Genomic DNA, 18259 nt, shown 5'->3' with positions numbered 1-18259 from the left:
TCTTAATCTGAAGTTAAATTTATTTGAAAAACGTGTAATACAATAAGTTTTCACTTTATATTTCGAGATACATCAGTGTATTTTGGCCGATTTTGTTTCGAACGCTAACGCCACGCTTTCGGTAGTGTGTCCGGAAGGAAACACTAAAATGAGATCGTTCGTGCCGTGTGTCTGCTGCGCAACACCTCTTCATTAAAAAGTCTTTCAACTTGGTAAAAGACCGCTTGCATAAAAGAGTTTTTGCGTGCTCGTGTGACAGAGGTATAAGTTGGAACCCTTTCTTTTACTCAGCTTGCTGCTGCTGTCCTCTGTCACACATTTATGACATTTATGTGATACCTTTTAAATATATATAATTTTAAATACTCGTAATCTTAAAAAGATTGACGAGCATACTTAGAAAAGTTCTCTATCAAATACATACAGCTTCTAATGATGTTACTTTGCTATTTTAACCAACCAGGGTGACAATTAGTACATATATTTGCAGTGTTTTTGTGCATATTTTGTTCCAGGCTAGAACAAATGCCTTGGTGACCCAGAACTCAGACCTTCGAAAGGCATTGGCTGAAAGGGCACAAATGGCTGTTGATGTACAGGAGAAAGATTCTAGCAAAGTCCATGACTTGGTAAGATCTTTCATTTTTACCTTTCTTACCTATTTGAAATTTAGGACTGTAAAATAACTCATTACACTACCAAGTTATCCTGCAGTCAAGTGCAGTCATTAAGCTTCAAGGTGTATTGACTGCATGCTGGTGATTTCTCAGATTCTTGTACAGTACTGGTGTACTAGGACATGTGCCTGTGTCCTTCAGTAGAAACAAACTGACGAGGACCATAGTCATAGCACAGGATGGAGAGAAAGTGGCCTTTTACATGCAGGATGGAAGCAGCGTGATTCCACGAGAGATCGAAATATGGCCAAGATCTCATTAAGTTAGATTTCATTGACTTTTGACATCTATACTCTCATCATTCAATAGCACAAAAGTTACCTTTGTTTTTTCCGTAAGCACATATTTTAGGGAAAAAATACAAGATTCCTTCTCAATGCAGGTAGTGATGTGAAATACGAAATAGCATGATTATAATGAGCCCAATTTTTGGGGGGGTAAAAAGTAGACATATCCAAGAGTTATTAGCTAGGGAGGGGGGGTGTTTGATACTTTTGCGGGAGAAAGAATTACTATAAAAACTGCATATAATACTATATGCGAATCCAAAGCAAAATTTCAGTAAAAAATTGGGCTCGAAGTTTCTGTCTAGTTATTGCTGCATGGCTACCATCATCCTTATCGTCCTCCAGTGTATAGGGGGCACCATCTAGAGACGGCATGGATTTAGCTGCCATAGCACATTGATATAGCAAGAAGTGCGCACCTCAGCAGCATACGAGCTAGCGTGATAACCACGTGAAAGGAAATTACTTTTTTTCTCCGCAGTGCAGCAGCAAAATGTCAGGACTGCGAAAGCAGTACTTGGGTGCCTTAAAGAGGAAGGTTATTTTAGCTGCAGAGAACACCGGCAACTGTGGCGCTGGGAGGCAGTTCAGCGTTTGAATACAAGTTTGTCTCACTCAAATTGTACACAAATGCAACTTTTTTTTCCCCGCTGTCCTCAGACCTCGCCTCTTATTATATGCTGGTCTGTATTATATAAAAATTTTTGTGTTATACAGTGGACTCCAGATAAATGCAACTCGCTGAAACAGAAATGCTGGATAAACGGACGAGGGTACGAACTTTGGTTGGTCGCATATTGGAACAACGTTAACAAACTTCGTTTAAACGGAACGTTTGTTTTTGTGAACTTAGGGTAAACGGAACTGGAACTCAATACGCCTACTTCATTGGCCGTTGTACTTCATGTGAAGCAGGAGTAGGTGTACAAACACGTGAAATGGTGATGCCAAATAGTCGAGAAATTCCAATCTTATCAGCCAGTTATGCTGTCGTGGCATCAGTGGCTGCTCTGTGGCGTTCAAGTCACCTTTCTTTAGCATTCCTTGGCGTAAGTGAAGACCGCATGAACAAATGCCTTGGGTAAAAGAAGCTGCGCATGAACAAATGCCTTGGGTAAAAGAAGCTGTGTTATTCCAAGCAGAGTACAATAACATATTTTTTTCACCACAGTCAAATAAAACACTCTACACTTCTCAATTAAAACAATTTTGCATGATTTTTGAGTCCTTCGCTTAAGCAAAACTTCCTGATAAACCAAGATATCTTTTCTGTCCCTTTGAGTTCCATTTAAGCAGAGTCTACTATTTCTAAAAATACTGAATAGGCAACAATTCCTGCAACTCAGGGATTTGCCAGGATGCAGCGGCACGCCTAAAAGGGTGAACAGGGCAATGAAGACGCCAGAAAGCTTCTCAAATTTGTGGAAATGTTCTCTTATTGCAATAAAGAGATATTTTGTTCTTGTAAAAAGAATACGTAGGTATAGAACTGTTTTTATAACTATATTGAGACTCGTGATCTTGCATACAAATGAAAATATGTGTCCCCGATATCTTTCCTGTAGCCTTTTCTTTTTATTTGACAGCAAGTATATGAGGTTTAGCTTAATTGACATTTTTTTGTTGTTTATATTCGTTTCTATTGGCTCATTTGTAGCAACCTTCAACTGCCCTATATCATGCAATATGTTGATATCTACTACTTGAACAGTTTTTATAGCAGGATTTTAAGATAGTCTTAAAAATATTCTATTGTCAAAGGACACGCATTTCATCAATCCCATCAAAGTTGAATGAACGGAAGTCAAATGCATTTTAGTAAACGATTTTTATATACAGTGTGGACCGCTTATAACGTAAGTCGCTGGAGTCGCGAATATCCACACTATAAGCGCACTATAACCAAAGCAACAATTTTCAAGGCCCGCACATATCCAAAACATGTGCACCGAGCCGCCACGCGTATGCGACAGTCGAGGAATGCGGCTAGAACATTTGCATTCAAAGTCGAATCTCGTTAATTCGAACCAAATCACGCGGCGGCGCCTCCGACCTGCATTTCGCCGGCACCGCCATAGAGTAAAATCTTAGGAGGGACCCCTCAATGTCGCGCACCAACAAAACAAAAAAAAAGAAAGAAAAAAAAAAACGCGGCGGAAATTTCACTCTCTCTCAAATGGCAAGGTCGCCGATTCTGCGTTGCGCCGGAACATGCATGTCCGTGCTGACGTCTCAGCCACGCTACCGTAGCCATGCGTAGAAAATGGCAGTTAACCCTTCTTTCTCCTTTATGCTTCCTCTACTTTCTAGTCACGTGTTGACCTTGCACGCTGTGGCTACGGCGCAGAGGGAAGCAGCGGCGCTGTCCCAGGCCGGCCAACGAAACTGCCCACGCCGGCAAACGCCCGTTCCCCGATAACGGCATAAAATGAAACTTCGGGGAGCTGGTGCCGGGCCGGCTGGAGAGGCGGCGCCTGCACGGCGGTGGGCGTGCACGGTGACAGTCGAAAGTGAGGGAGCTACGAGGGGGGGCGAGGGGAACCACCGAAGCGGCGAAGTTGCCGAGGCGAAATCCGCTTCCCTGCCGCCTTCCTCCCTCACATTCCACGGTCTCCGCGTGCGCTTTTCGCCGTGCCGTGCCGGCGCCGGCCAGCTCCCTGAAGTTTCGTTTACTGCCGTTATCGTGAAGCGAGCGTCGGATGGCGTTGGCAGTTTCGTGGCCCTCGCTCCGTGATATTTCACGACTCGCACTCAAGATTCTGGTTTCAGCCTCACTGGCCGTTCGTTCGTCCGCACCACATGTCCTTCTCCTCCACTTCGTCTCCCTTTCTTCCTCGAGCACTCCTTGGGGCGCCCGTTTGAGGGGAGCGTTCACCGTCTCCGTGACTTCCGTACTCCCAGGCAGCCGCACTGTAACCGGTGTTTTATTTCCCGCAACTGCATTATAAACGATACGTGTATACATGGAGTGCTATGGCTAAAATTAACGGGAGTCTGAAAAGACCGCACTATATCCGGTGCTGCACTATAAGTGGTTACGTTATAAGTGGTCTATACTGTAAAAACGGGGTGGCCCAAATGGTCTCTGAAGTTTTAAACATTAGCTATTATTAAACACATAGCTGTTATTATAGTTCTAAAATAGTACACTGTATGAGAAGTTGTTGGCTCATTGTGTCATGAAATTGTTAAGAAGAAAGTTTTTTTGCTTTAAAAGAAATGCATGCACGTACACATGCACAAACAAACAAAAAAGGCTCAATTTATTGTATTCTGAAATCCTGCATAATTCATGTAATTGGAACAGAGACAGGTTCAGAGGACCAGCATTTATTTCATTAGGACTTTATTACTTCACTGCTTACAAAATGTGTCACATGAACTTGTCTCACATGCACTACCTGCATGTGCAGATGTGCCTAAAGGATTTGTGCCTCAGGCCTTTTGTTTTATTTCTTTATATCAATGATTCTCCACACTTTCTCCTATAAGCTAATACAATTATGTGTGCAGGTTAGGCATATAACCTCCATTCCTACATTTGATGAGGAGGAGGTATGTAAAATGAGGAGGTATACAGGTGTCAAAGTGTGGAATGACATTGCTTTAACTGTTTTAGGGGCTTCAGACAAGACTTACATAGCTATTGTATTGTACATTCCACAACTGTTGTTTGCATGGTTTGCACAGAATTTGAATTAGTTTGTCAAGAATTGAAGTTTCCTGGTATTTGTTTATTATTCCAATTTGGCCTTTGTTTAAATTTTTTTAAGTATAGGTTACTGCTGTGACAGCTCATGCTGTGAATTGTGATCTCCAACATTCTGGGTTTTTTTCCAGCTTTTAATGTCTGGCCCTTGACAAAGAATTCTAAGCCAGTATAGTGTAGGTAATTATTTCTGCTCGGTTCTATGCCACTGTTATCATACGTCATTCACTGCCAGCTAATCCCATTGATAACGCAGGCAGTGCACCGCTCTGGCCATTGACTGAGCACGAAAAGGAATGGCATTGGCATAGAACAGTTATGTTATTCCAGCCCGGCTTTATTAATGTATCTCAAGGATCATGTGTGCAGCAGCAGCAAATATAATGACAATAATAAGAATAATATAATAATAAATTCTCTGTCTCAGAATATTAACATTCAAGTAGAGTTTTCCTGGACTGTTTATTTTAAGAAAGGGCGCTTCTTTCTTGGATCTAGCCTTCAGATGGTGTTTGAACTTGCTACCTAAAATTTTGTACTAATGCGTGTATTGTTCCATTTGTTTTGATTGAGTTACAATGTATACAGCTGTGTGTGTGACATAAATACCTTATGATGAGAAAAAAAAAAAAAAACCTATAGAGCATCTATTTGCATGCTTGTAATTTCTTGATGTTTGAAAAGTACGGAAGGGGTTAGTGAACCGGGTACAATATGATCACAAAATAACGCAAAGATAGAATGAAAGCATGCTGCAATGCAGCACTGGAGACATTTCAGCCGTGACGGACCTTGTATGCTGTTGTGAAAGCTGCACTTACTATTAAAGTATGAGCAGCTTTTTTTTTTTTTTTTTTGAGTGCTGTTAATAATAGTAAGTGGTAGGTTGCCTGCAATCGCAAGCATATGAGTAAATGCATTCATTCAGTTGTTGGTGGCTAAGTGCAGAATGCCGAGCACCCTACAGGCAATAATGCACAAACTGGTAGAAATTAGTCTGGCCATTTTCATGTTTTCGTGTTTTTTTCTCTGTTCATATATTCGCTGGCATTGGAAACACTAAGGAATATGTAATTATGTTTCTTGAACTGAGAAATGTTATATTTACTTCTGCTCTAGATGTGACAATAGATGCAGCAGTTGCCTTTGGTTTCATGTACCATATTTCATCTCTTTATAACTAGTGTAGAAATTTCTATTGATGTTTTGTGTTCTCACTAATGGGGCAATTTGTTCCAAAGCTCCAAAGGGGTCTACCTTTTGCTTTGCAGGTAGCATCATTATCAGCTTCTGTGCAACAGTTGGAACTTGAACGAGACCAATTAGTTCACCAGTTGGATGAACAGCGGACACAGAGAGAGGCACTTCAACATCAGCTGTTGGAGTTCAAAAAGAGTGAAGGTTAGGCAGAAAGTTTTTCGGACTAGAAAAATTATTGCACAGATACCCTGCAGTGAATTAAGTCATTGTACAGTTGACTTTTGTTGATTCGACCCTGATGGGACCAACGAAATCAATCGAATTGTCTGGCAAGTCGAATTAAACTAGATGCACAAAAAAGGCCAGAAGACAACACTGATTAACTTGGCAGTATTTGTCTGATTCTAACACGCTCCCGAATCAAATGCGCGCTCACTGTCCAAAGTAGAAAACTAAGATTTAAATGACATTAAAGCTTCTAAACAAAGTAAAACTCTAACGTGCACCCGATTTTTTAGCAAGAAAAATGGGCAAGGTTCTAATATGTGTTGCACAATGGCAGCCAGTTTTCTTAAGTTATCTTCACTGCACGATTTTTGAAGAGAGCTTCGCCGCAAAACATTTGTGGTTTGGGGTAAAACATATGAATGCCGTGAAGGAGATTTTTGTTCTGTGCCCAATTGCTACGCGCAGGCAGATTTTAGCCCATGTTTCGTGAACAAAAAAAAAAGAGTGTGCATTACAATTGGGTAAATACCATAATCAGATATTGTGAGCTACAGTTATTGCTTAAAAAGCGTCCCAGGGTAGGCCGAAGACAGGCGTTTTTGCCGGGAGCTGTCGTGTGTCTAACACGTTGATTGTCCCCTAAGCTCTGCCGAGACTGACGCTGCCACTAAAGGGGTCGCTATTGGAGTGAGGCACATGCGTGCGACTGGTCAAGTTCCCTGGTGAAAGCCAGTTTTAGGATCGAAATAAGAAAAGTTTGGGCCCTTAGGAGAGCATGGGCACCAGCTGGGACCTTCGGTTGGGACCGAATTATTAGAAAAAATTCTGCCTCCATTCCACCTTGTGAAAGTGGATGTGCAGCGAAGCTGTTGCCGACTTTAGAGAAGCACAACCGAAGTTAGGCGACGTTACACAAGCACCACCACCACAAGCGACGTACGTCACACACGCACGCACGCACATGTGCAGAAGTGCAGCACACATCCTCATTCTTCTAGGCCCTCCACTAAGTGCAAGTGCCTCATTGAACTAAACGAATGTTTAAAAGTAGAATGTGTCAGAAAAATGCATGAAGTACGCTTTACACAAGCTGCAGACATGATTGCTTCGAATTGTTATTCAAATATGCGAAAAAACATGAATATGTTACGCGGAAACTGTAAGACAACGCCCTTTTCCAGCTGCCGTTTGAGGTCGTGTCTGAGTGCCCGCGGCTGCTAGGTGGCGTTACCGTATTTGGACAGTGCTTGCCATAATGTTGATTACGGTCGCAGCATACGTGCAAGAGAGCTGATAGGTGGTGGTGCCTGTTTTTGGACAGTGTTTGCCATAATGTTGATTACGGTCGCTGTGCAACATGTTCGCCATGTGTGCACGCACGTGTGCGGAAGTGCTGCATCCTCAATCCTTGTAGGCCCTCTGCCTAGCGCAAGTATGTTATTGAACTAATTGTATTTCTCAAAGTGAAATGCATCAGAAAATTCCTAAATCGTACGAATATACAGTCGAATCTCGAGAATTCGAACTCCAAGGGGCCCAAAAATTTGTTCGAATTAAAAGAAGTTCGAATTAAAGGAAGGACGTATTTTTGAAGTATTCGAGCACCGTAGCACGATGCACGAACGGTGCGAGTTGTCACATATCGCGGCGCGCAAGCGCATAGCAAGCGCAACCGCCCACGCTGGCCCCGGCCAGCGCTCGGTTCCCAATAACGGCAGAAAACGAAATTTCTGGGAGCGGACGGTGCCGCCATGGCAATGGGCGGGCGCACGCGACGACCGTCGGAAGGTGAGGGAGGAGGGCGGCAGGGAAGCGGATTTGGCCTCGTCAACTCCGCCGCTTCGGTGGCAGTGGCTTCGGTGGCTCCCCTCGCCCTCTTTCTCAACTCCCTTGCAGCTCCCTTACCTTCTACTGTCTCCGTGCACGCCCGCTGCCGGTACAGCTGGCCAGGCGCAGATTAGCCTGCCCTCGGAAGTTTAGTTTTCTGCCGTTGTCGGGAAGCGAGCGTTTGCCGACTTGGTCCAGCCGGCCCGGCGCCAGCTTACCCCGCTCCCTGTAGTTTCGTTTTCTGTCATTATTGGGAAGCGAGTGTTTGCCGCCGCTGATTTAAGGGGTCTCTCCTAAGCTTTTGCTCTATGGCGGTGTCGGAGAATTGCTGGTCGGAGGCGCCGCCGTGTTATTTGGCGCGCTGCTGAGAGCATTGTCGATCCGCAGTATGTTCGAATTAACCATTGCAAATGCTTTCGCATTCAAATTACCGAGCGTTTTCACCCATTGAAATACACATAACTTAGATGGGACCACAGCGTCAGTTTGAATAAACCGGCAGTTCGAATTAAGCGTGTTCGAAATAACGAGATTTGACTGTACAAGAAAACATAATTCTGTTACATGTGGCAATTTTGCGTGTATTCGCGGTCTTCTTTTGTGCTCGGAAAAACAATTTTATGTAGCATGTATTGAGAAACATAAAGCTCTATCAGGAGTTTTTCCTGTTGCTCTACAATATTCTCTTTGACATTTTTCATCTAATTATAATATTTGAGAAGTTGAATAATTAAGTATAATTATGTAACTAGGCAGAATGCAAAAAAATAATACTGAGTATCTCCAAGCGATCGCAAGCAACATTACCTTGGTTCTGTCCAGCTATGTGTCATTTGAATATTTTAAAATCGTGGTGCATGATAGTTGGGACACCCTGTATATTGTTTGTTTGTTCCTACAAAATATGTATATAGTGGAACCCTGATTATGCGACTTTCTCGAAACCGTGTGAAATTATAGTATAATTCGAGCGTCGTGTAATCCAAACAACAAACATTATTTTGGTATTCAGTCAACGTCCGATTTTTCGGACTCCCTAGGAGCCGTGAAAACGTCCGAAAAATCAGGCAGTCTGAAAAAATGAATGTGTGTCTTTTACTTCCCCCAAGGGCTCAAATCGCCACAGGCACGTCCGAAGTGGCTCTGAAGGCCTGCCACAACACTTAATAGGCGTATCGCTGCTCGTACTGTGATAGGAGATGGCGGGTACAAGCGTGTGTAATTAAGGAATACATACCGTTTCCTGTGTCAATTGCCCCATCCCGCTCTTGGTATGCTTCACTGCAATATTTTGCATATGCTTAACTGCATAACACTGCTGTAATGAGGCAAAGCTGGCTTTCGGGAATCGGCATTATACAACACACAGTGCTTTCCGAGCTTCGAGCGCATTGGCGAGGATTACAACGGCAGAGTCGGTGCCATAGCTCTCAGTGGGGAATTGTTTCAATGAAAAACACGGCTTGAATGGAACGAAGCTTGGTAGCGAACGTCGAAGTATGTAGGCCTAGCGCTGCCGCGGTGGTGGCTACTGTGAGGCTACGTGTGAGAGCACCGGTTCGAGGAGGCGATATAATCAAAATTGCAGCGCTGCTGGCTATGATTAATGCTGTTTCGGACCTGCGGTCATGGCAAGAAGTCTGGAAAATCGGATGGCAAAGGTTTTTTGCGTCCGAAATTTCAGACGTTACACATTGACTCTATTGGGTGGTGCTGTAAAGGCGTCCGAATTATCGGGAATGTCTGAAAAATCGGTTGTTGACTGTACATGGTTTCGTGCAACAGAGTTGCAAGGAGCCTATTTCTATGTAAATATTGTGACCACAAATATAACGTAAAGGGGTACATTCGGTCTCTCAGAAAAAGGAAGAAATATAGTTAAACCTCGATAAAACGAAGTCGGTAAGATGGGCAATTTGCTTTGTTGCAGTTAAACCTGGATATATTGTGGGGGTCTTCCCCAACCCATAGCGCGTGTAATCGCAGCTACGCAGGGTTCGGGCGAATAAGGCAACAAGCGAGTCAACTCAACGTTTATTGCTGTCAGCAATAAAACACACTTGTAGAGGGAGGTCCGCTCTGTATAACAACTAATAAAATAGGCTTGCCTCGTCGAGTGTGGTAGTCATGCAAACGAGGTCACTCACGGCTTTCAGCTGGTAAAATCCGTCCGGGCAGTTAGGTCAAGCGAGGTCAGAGAGGCCGGGGGTCTCTCGGTCGCGCTCTTTTATATCTTTTTACCTTTCCGCGAGGGGAGTGTCCTCCTCGCCCGCCGGATACTGTCCCTCTTCCCGCGCGCGTCGCGAGAGGCGAGCGAGAACCGGGAGAGGGCAAAGTGCATTTCTCCTGTGTCCGCCCGGTTCCCGCGGCGCGCGTGTTGAGCGCACGAGATGTCCGCCCGCCTACCACCGCGTGCACTCCGTTCGCAAGCGACGGGCGAGCGCCTGCGGGAGAAGGTGGCAGCGTGTGCTCCCCACAATATCGAAATTGACAAATTCCCGAAAAACTTCATTATAAAGAGGATTTTGTTATATGCAGGTTCGGCACGAAAATTCACAAAAGAAACGCTTACCGTATTTACTCCATTCTAACGCTCCCTCGATTGTAACGCGCACCCGTTTTCTGTTTTCGTCGAAGCACTCATCCTTGGAATGTCACACCAGGTACTGGATACGTGGATGTGTGTCGTTTCGTGCAAGCGCGAGGCATCGGAAACGAAGAGCGAGCGTCACGATGGCGTCGTATAATGATACAGTAGAATGCTGCTGTTACGTTCCCGGGTGCTCCGTTTTCCCGGCTGTAACGTCGTTTTCGGCCGGCCCCAGCACAGTTCCCATACAACCCAATGCATTGGTAACCCCGCTGTTGCGTCGCAACTGTGGGACCGTTCCGGCATCATACGTTGCGAACTGCCACCCCGCGCTGGCCCGAGTGGCCATTTTGACTTTTCGTGTCGCTTGGCTTGGTGGCTTGACGATGGCATTAGCCGCCCTTAGTGCCGGGGGCGACAACTATGACGTATTTTTGGTTTCCGCCAGCAAAAGTATGGCCCTTGAGATCCGTTTGCTATCTAAAGATGGTGTCCATGACGCGTTGTGACCCTAAAATTGGTTTAGGCTCATAGATGTTCTTTATATAATCCAAGGGCAATAACGCAGTCACCGCGCGCCGTATGCTATATGTGCCAGTGAAAACGTGTGAGGGGAGCCGACAACCGTGTCTAAATCTCGCGCGCGCAAGAAAGAAAAGCAGGGAGGCAGCGCACCTTCTTCCGTTGCGCTCGAGGCACCGGCGAGGGGGGAGGGATAGCGGGCGGCGTTGTACTGTACTCTGGCATCAACTGCGTACTGCGCGGCGGCGCGCGGTCGCGCGAGCCGTATCTTGAAAGCGATCTGCGTTCGGGCAGAGTCTAGGCAGTTTAGGTGCGTTGGCGGCTCGTAGCTTTGGGCGTGCTGTGTGTTCTCGGTGCTTAGTTTGCGATGAAGCGATAGACAACAGCACGAAGGTCACTTCGTCTCTTCTGCAGCGGCGCTTCCACACGCCGCCGCGTTTGACAGCGCGTGTCCGCGCTCATCGAGTGTGAAGTGTTGTAGCGTCTGCCAGCCCGTCGACAACATCAAATGGAAAAGGAGAGTGCCAGCTTGGCGGGCTACTACTGGTGTTTATTATAAATAGGGCTCCGTGTTTTCGGAAAAATCCGAAAAAATCTGATAAACACTCGCCGGTAAAATTTTTGCCAATTTGGATTTATCCGGTAAACTCCGATTTTAACGGCCAATATGACCCTGTTCCGTTCTATATCAAGGGCATGTTCTAAGCAGTCATTGATACATCGGCCAAACCTATAAACTTTACCTCTTGTCAACAGTATCTCGTAGACCACACCCATTGCACATTTAACAAAGGGCTTGTTGCGCACGGAGCGAGAAACGTATGACCGCTCAACGACTGTCACAGACCTTCATGGATACGCTGTTGTTTCTGAAAAGTGGAGACAGACAGTTGACAGGAACCTTTTCGACGCACTCCAGTACACCAGTGAATTGCTTTGGTATAGTGTTCAAATTGTGAATCTAAATGTGAAGCATGAGTTAGCCCGCGCGTTCGAAACCTATGCGCCGATTTTTAAGTTAGTGTTTCTTGAAACTGACTGCATGAGCCAACTCATGAGTGATGTTGCAAACTGTCAGAGCTAATTTTAATCCGTAACATTGTTGAACCCCTGCCGCTTTGGAGACTTCACACTGTCCAGTGGCCAGTGCTTTCTCGCTGCGCGCTGAGTCTTCTAGAACAAACGTTGAAAGGGCATTTTCAAAGCTGAGAATCATCAATCAGCAACCTCATAAAGTATGATTGCGTCTATTACAACAAGCTTTAAGGTTGTAATACGCAGAAACGTAGGTGTTTTGTATTCAAGTATTTGTGCTTGTGTGTATTTGTGTTAGTGCGTTCAAACCTTCCAGGCAACAAAAATACGCTTCGTGTGTTCTGACGTTTTCGTGTTCAGATATCATTTCATCTAAGATTTTGGAGTATTGAGAATAATGCACACTTTAACTCCGAATTTTGGAGAATTGGGGATTTATGAGAAATAAAGTCCGATAAACTCTGAATTTCCACCAGACAATAAACTCCGAAAAACACCCTCCAAATTTCAAGAAAAATAAACTCCGAAAACACGGAGCCCTAATTAGAAATAACGAAGAGACGCTTAATTCTGCAGCCCCTCAGGGAGCACGGCGCAGCATCGTAGGGGAGAGAGGGAGTAGGAGGTAAAGAGGAAAGAGAAGAGAGATAGTTCAGGGGGCTCGTCCGCACATGGGTAGGCAGCAGAGGCGGCAGGATCAGGTTTGAATGAAGGGAGGGGGAAAGGTCACGCCTGCGGTGGCAAGATCGCCGAGTCGAGGGCCAGGCCTGCCTCACACACGCTCGCACGCACGCGCTTCGCATTCCGTCCCGGCGGAGAAGGTGCTTCCGGTTGCTGCTGGCGCAAAAATGACAAAATTTGGGGCGAAATCTCTAGGTTGTTGGCGGGGAAACTTTTTTATTTCGAGGGGGTCTCCCGCTGCCACTTTGTTACGTAGAGGTCTCAAATACATGTGCTTCTATGGAGTAACGGCGGGGAATAGAAAAACTTCGTTACAGTAGCCGACCGATTTTCCGAACTTCGCGGGACTGAAAAATAGTCCGAAAAATCGAGCAGTCCGAAAAACCGAAGTCTGAAAAACTCCCCCCCCCCCCCCCCCCCCAAGAGAAAAAAATTATGAGGCTTAGAGCGGCTTAAGGAAAATGTCGCAGTTTTGCCCAAAAGGCAGAGCATCGATAGCGATAGCAAATTAATAGACAGTGATACGAAGTAAGGATGTTAGTTTTATCAGCCGTATAAAATTGTAAATATGCGCTTACTAACTAAATAAGCACAGTGTCACGAGCACACAGGTTACATGAACACATCTCGCTCGATGACCGCGGGCAAATTGACCTTTGCGCTGTCTATTCTCTCGCTTCAACGCGAACGTCGAAAAAAAAAAAAAAACAGCGCATACGAAGCTTCTGGCGCTCGGCGCATGCCCTTTGTGTCCATCGCAGATCGCTTTGAAGATGAGTCCCCCACGGGCGCACACTTCTTCCACGTAGCAGATCTCTCTCTCAAGATATGGTGCCTGCGCGGCAGCTCCGTCGGCAGCAGCCGCAAGAGCTGAACGCAACTCCCCATCGTCTCCGTCGCCTTCTCCCCGTGCCCTGCGACCGAACGAAGTCCGCGCCCCTTCGGTCGCCTTCCTCTCTCGCTTACGCGAGATTAAATTGCGGTTGCCGGCTGACTCTCGCAAGCTTTCACCCGCACACAGCGTACGACGCAACCGAAACTTAAAAAAAACAAGAAAAAACATGGATTCCGCTTAACTGATTAAGACGATAGTGCTAAGCTGACTGGAAAAAAAAAAGCAAGTGCCGGTTTTTCGAGCGTTTTGTCGGCCAAGGAAGAGCGGGCATGGCCTCGGAGACGGCAGGATAGCGTGCGTGTACTAATCTTGAAGGCTATACAAGGGAGCACTGGAAGCCGTGCCCAGCCAAGCCAGTGGAAAATCCAACATGGCGGCCCCCAAGATCGGGTAGCGTGGCTCAGAGCGAGCAATTTAGTCCGGAAAATCGAACATTGGCACCTAGATTCGTCCGAAAAATTGGTTGCGAAAATACATTAGTTCTATGGGAATCCTGACGGTACATCTATGAAGTCCGGAATATTCAACAAGTCCGAATTATTGGAGTCGGAAAAATGCGTCGGCTACTGTACTTGTAATTTACATCGTATCTAGCTAAGCGAAATACCCCCCCCCCCCCCTTGCCCTTTCCGCTCCGCACCAACACTGGCCTGCCACATCCAGTCAACGAAAATAATGGCAAATTCGGCAAATCGCACCGGTGCGCATCAGGGTGCACCGATGAGCCATTTCATCGAATCATGGTCGCACCCGGCGCCCCTAAAGTCCCTAGATATTTTTTTCTAGGGACCTGTGCCCCAGTGGGCACACGTCCGCATCGGGGCAAACTGCGGCTGGCGGTCTGTAGTTCATGGACCGCCGGCCGACAGCGAGATCTGCCTCTCACATGGCACAGAGGATTTCCCTGCGGCACAGTGACCTGACCACTCGGCGACAGAGTAGTGGTCGCGGCTACGCTTTGGCGTCACGGGCAGCTTCACCGCTGCTAATCACTCGCCACCGATATCGTCGCTAGGCCTTTTCCAGTTCGCTTCGAATCTGTAGCAGACGGCGCTTCAGAACGAACCGCCGACGCTCCCAAGCAGCAATGTTTTGTTACCGTCTTTGCCGCTTTACCCTCTCGTCGCAATAATTTTACACGATGAAGAAAACGTGCTGATATTTGCGGTGCTACCAGCTGCGATGCGAGCTTGGCCGAGCCGCGGTTCGCTGTCCGCCGTCGGTAGCCATGCTCTGCAGCTGAGCTTGACTTGTATCGGAACTCTCATTAGTGCTAAACGTTTCACTGTGGATATGGTTATTAATAAAGTGAACATTACGCGTCACTCTACTCTAGCGGACATAATTTTGCCTGGAATAGCAGCTGCATAACCAATGTTCGTTTCGCCGGTCGCGGTGACGCGTCGGTGCAGCGTCGATGCGCTCTTTCTGTAGTTCTTTCGGTGGTTTTGAGAGTGATAAACACCTCTAAGAAATCATTGGCTTAATAAAGTTCATGTTCGATAAAATTTTAATGCCATTCCCACTGCGCTTCTTTTTTTTTTTTTTTTTGGCGCGAAAATTTTGTCGTTGCCATCTTGAATTTTGGTGCCGTTCCAGGATAGCGCCCCCCCCTCCTAACTTTGCCGGTAATTTCGACTTCCTTGAGGCGGGACGCTTGCTCGGAATTTTACGGTATGCTTAGCTGCACTGACAGCCATGTGCAGCCATGGCCGTGCTCCACATCCGTCATTGGGTTCACAGCTTCTCATGAGTCATGATATTAGACAAGACATGCATAATCTCGCATAATATAATCAAGGTTTTTTATGCATTGTCTGTATGGGGAGTTCACTGGGACTGTGCTAATCTGTCGTTACCCAGGATGTCACATAATCGGGGTAGCATAACCGGTGTTCTACTATATTGACTTCCTAGTCTCTTTCTGTTGCAAACGTTTTTTCTTGCAGCTTTTTATGCACACTGTGTGAACACTTTTAGACACACAGTGTCTAAAAGTACTGCACTGAGGTCTGTGTCCAAGCTAGTTAATAAGACAAAATCATCAGCGCTCCATGTGTCTGTCTGCTACTCGTCCAGTCCCATCTTTTGTGCTGTTTTGTTTAAAGGTGTAAATGTAATTTGTGCTGTGCTATACTTCGTTGCACAGTTGAACGAGCAGTAAGGTTGTGTTTCTGATCATCTTTTTATGTGCAGAAGAACTCCAGCTCGTGCTTTTAAATTTAGGCACACATACACATACTTGTCCAAAGGTATTTACATATGTGATATGGCTGGACAGTACATTGCCCTTTTCAATGTTGCAAGCGAGTAGCCTAAACGAAGCAGTATGATATTAGCAATATCATGTTATAGTGACATCTATCAGGACTGGGCTGTGAACACCATGCGATGCTGTCAAGAAAGTCCAGTTGATCTCTTTCATGACTTCACTCATTTGTAAACTGTGCTGCTTCTGTTGCCTTCTGTGTGCTGATGCTTGTACAGGTACTCTTCCTGTTGTATTGGCAGCATTTTGAGCATAAAGCTATGATAAATGCACAGAGCTTTTTTTTGCATGTCTGTACGGTAAAAGAAAAGTGATGATTCAGCCTGTCATTATACAAAGTGTTTTCTTCCATGTGCTATAGTATATCTGTCGTGTCATGTGATTATGGGCATGCTTTACAGAGGAGCTGCTGTCACATGAACAAGAGGAGGTGACACGTGAAGGTTATGCGAAAATGAAGCGAGGCATGCAGCAGCTTGAGGACCGTTTCAAGGCTACTATGGACCAGATAGCTGACCTGTCGGATCAGAAGCAGCAGCTGGAGCACTTGGTCACTCAGCTGCAAGGGGAGACAGATACCATAGGTGACTGGGCATTCTCTTCTAGCCTGGGTGCACCGTAGCGGTACCCGAACCAGCAACAAAGTTTGTGTTTGCTTCCATGTGCTTGTGTTTAAGCACCTGTCTTTATCCCTTGAAAGGAATATAAGACTCACTGAAATACACACAGGAACATTTATTTGTGCCCTGGGCATTATTGAATATTTGTGCAGTTTCTGTAAGTTCTTGCAGCTAAGACCCTAATCTTCAGGTCCACCTTGTGGCTCACACTTCTCATCTCTGCATGACCAGTAGCCTGCTATTTGCTGTAGTATCAAGCTTCTAGGCTGTTCTTTCGCCGAATGCACCTTTTGGTGCTGCCCTTGAATGGAGTGCATGATGTGGAATTCAGAAACGCCCCTTTAGTGAGTTTTGTGCACCTTAAAGGAACCCAGGTGATCAAAATGAATCACTATGGTGTTTAATAAGAATGCTTCTTACGTTGAGCACTAGGTCGCGGGATCGAATCCCGGCCCCGGCGGCCGCATTTTGATGGAGGCGAAATGCAAGAACGCCTGTGTGCTTGCATTGTAGTGCACGTTAAAGAACCCCAGGTGGTCAAAATTAATACAGAGCCCTCCACTACAGCATGCCTTATAATCGGAACTGTTTTGGCACGTAAAACCCCAGAAGAAGAACGCTTCTTAAGTAACAGCATTGGTATTTTTCTTTTAGGATCAATTTCACTGGAGAGCCAGTTCATTTAATTTTCATTATCATTTATGAGCAACACTGTCAGCCATTCTTGTGGAACCATGTGTTGATCAGAGGCACAGCATTTAAGAAGGATTTTGCTGTGTGTCTGTCTGCTGTACATCTCTCACATACAAACGAAAATCGAAATGAAATAGTAACAGGCCTTATTGCATCGCGTAGAGGAATGCCAGCAAATGGGAAGGAAAACTAGAAAAAAAAAAACATGATGAAGACGCAGACAAAAGGAACCGGCAGGGTGCTTGTTTTCCTTCCTGTTCCTTTTGTCTGTCTTTTTCATAGTTTTGTTTGTGGTTTTTCTTTCCATTTGCTGGCATTCCCCTACGTAGTACCATGTACCAACTCGCCCAGCAAGCTACCCTTATGAAATCATTGCATCAAGATGAAAACAGGAAGCCGATTTTGTAGCAATAGCTACATTATGCCAGGTTTTCGCCTCTTTGCCGTTGCCGCACTTTGAGCCATGGCCGCACTGTGATGTCACACCACGGCCCTCGATTCTCCAGCAACTCGGCTCGTCGTGGTCGCTGCGCGGCCACCGCTCCTGCTGTTGGGCGCTCACCGCACCCTGTGTGTGACATCACACCACGAGCCTCAATTCTCCAGCCACTCAGCTCGTCGTGGTCACCGCGTGGCCACTACTCCTACAGGCTCGCGTCCGCCGTTGCCTGGCAACCGCCACAGCTGGCGCGCTCACCGTGCCCTCTATGTGACGTCACACCACGGGCCTTGATCCTCCGGCAACTCGCCTCATCGCGATCGCTGTGCGGCCCTTGCTCCTGCTGTTGGGCGCTCACTGCATCCTATGTATGACGTCACAGCTCGCACTGCGCAGCTGTGATGACCGGGAGTATAGAAGCGGAGAGTTCGCGTCGCCGCAGCCATAGTTGTGGCCGATGCCATTGACGATTTCGGCACAAAAGCCCATTACTTTACGGATCATAGAAGCGTATTCATTGGTGTTAAAAATAATGTTTTACCCGTTGGTTGACCACAACGTCTCTCCTTTCTTAGTCTAGTGGGAAA

The 18259-nt window shown here is 46.0% G+C and overlaps 1 protein-coding gene across 1 annotated transcript in view; it reads left to right on the top strand.

Moving 5' to 3' along the window:
- LOC119435939 (golgin subfamily A member 2) overlaps positions 1–18259 on the top strand; it is a 198592-nt gene that overhangs the window by 140207 nt on the left and 40126 nt on the right. Inside the window, exons 17-19 of the mRNA XM_037702641.2 lie at positions 516–629; positions 5945–6074; positions 16322–16504. Of these exons, the coding sequence (XP_037558569.1) occupies positions 516–629; positions 5945–6074; positions 16322–16504 (427 nt within the window). The remainder of the gene's footprint in view (positions 1–515; positions 630–5944; positions 6075–16321; positions 16505–18259) is intronic.

Source organism: Dermacentor silvarum, chromosome 1 (assembly GCF_013339745.2).
Source record: "Dermacentor silvarum isolate Dsil-2018 chromosome 1, BIME_Dsil_1.4, whole genome shotgun sequence".
Lineage (NCBI taxonomy): Eukaryota > Metazoa > Arthropoda > Arachnida > Ixodida > Ixodidae > Dermacentor > Dermacentor silvarum.
The sequence above is the reverse complement of the archived record's forward strand: the minus strand, read 5'-3'. Positions and strand labels throughout refer to the sequence as shown.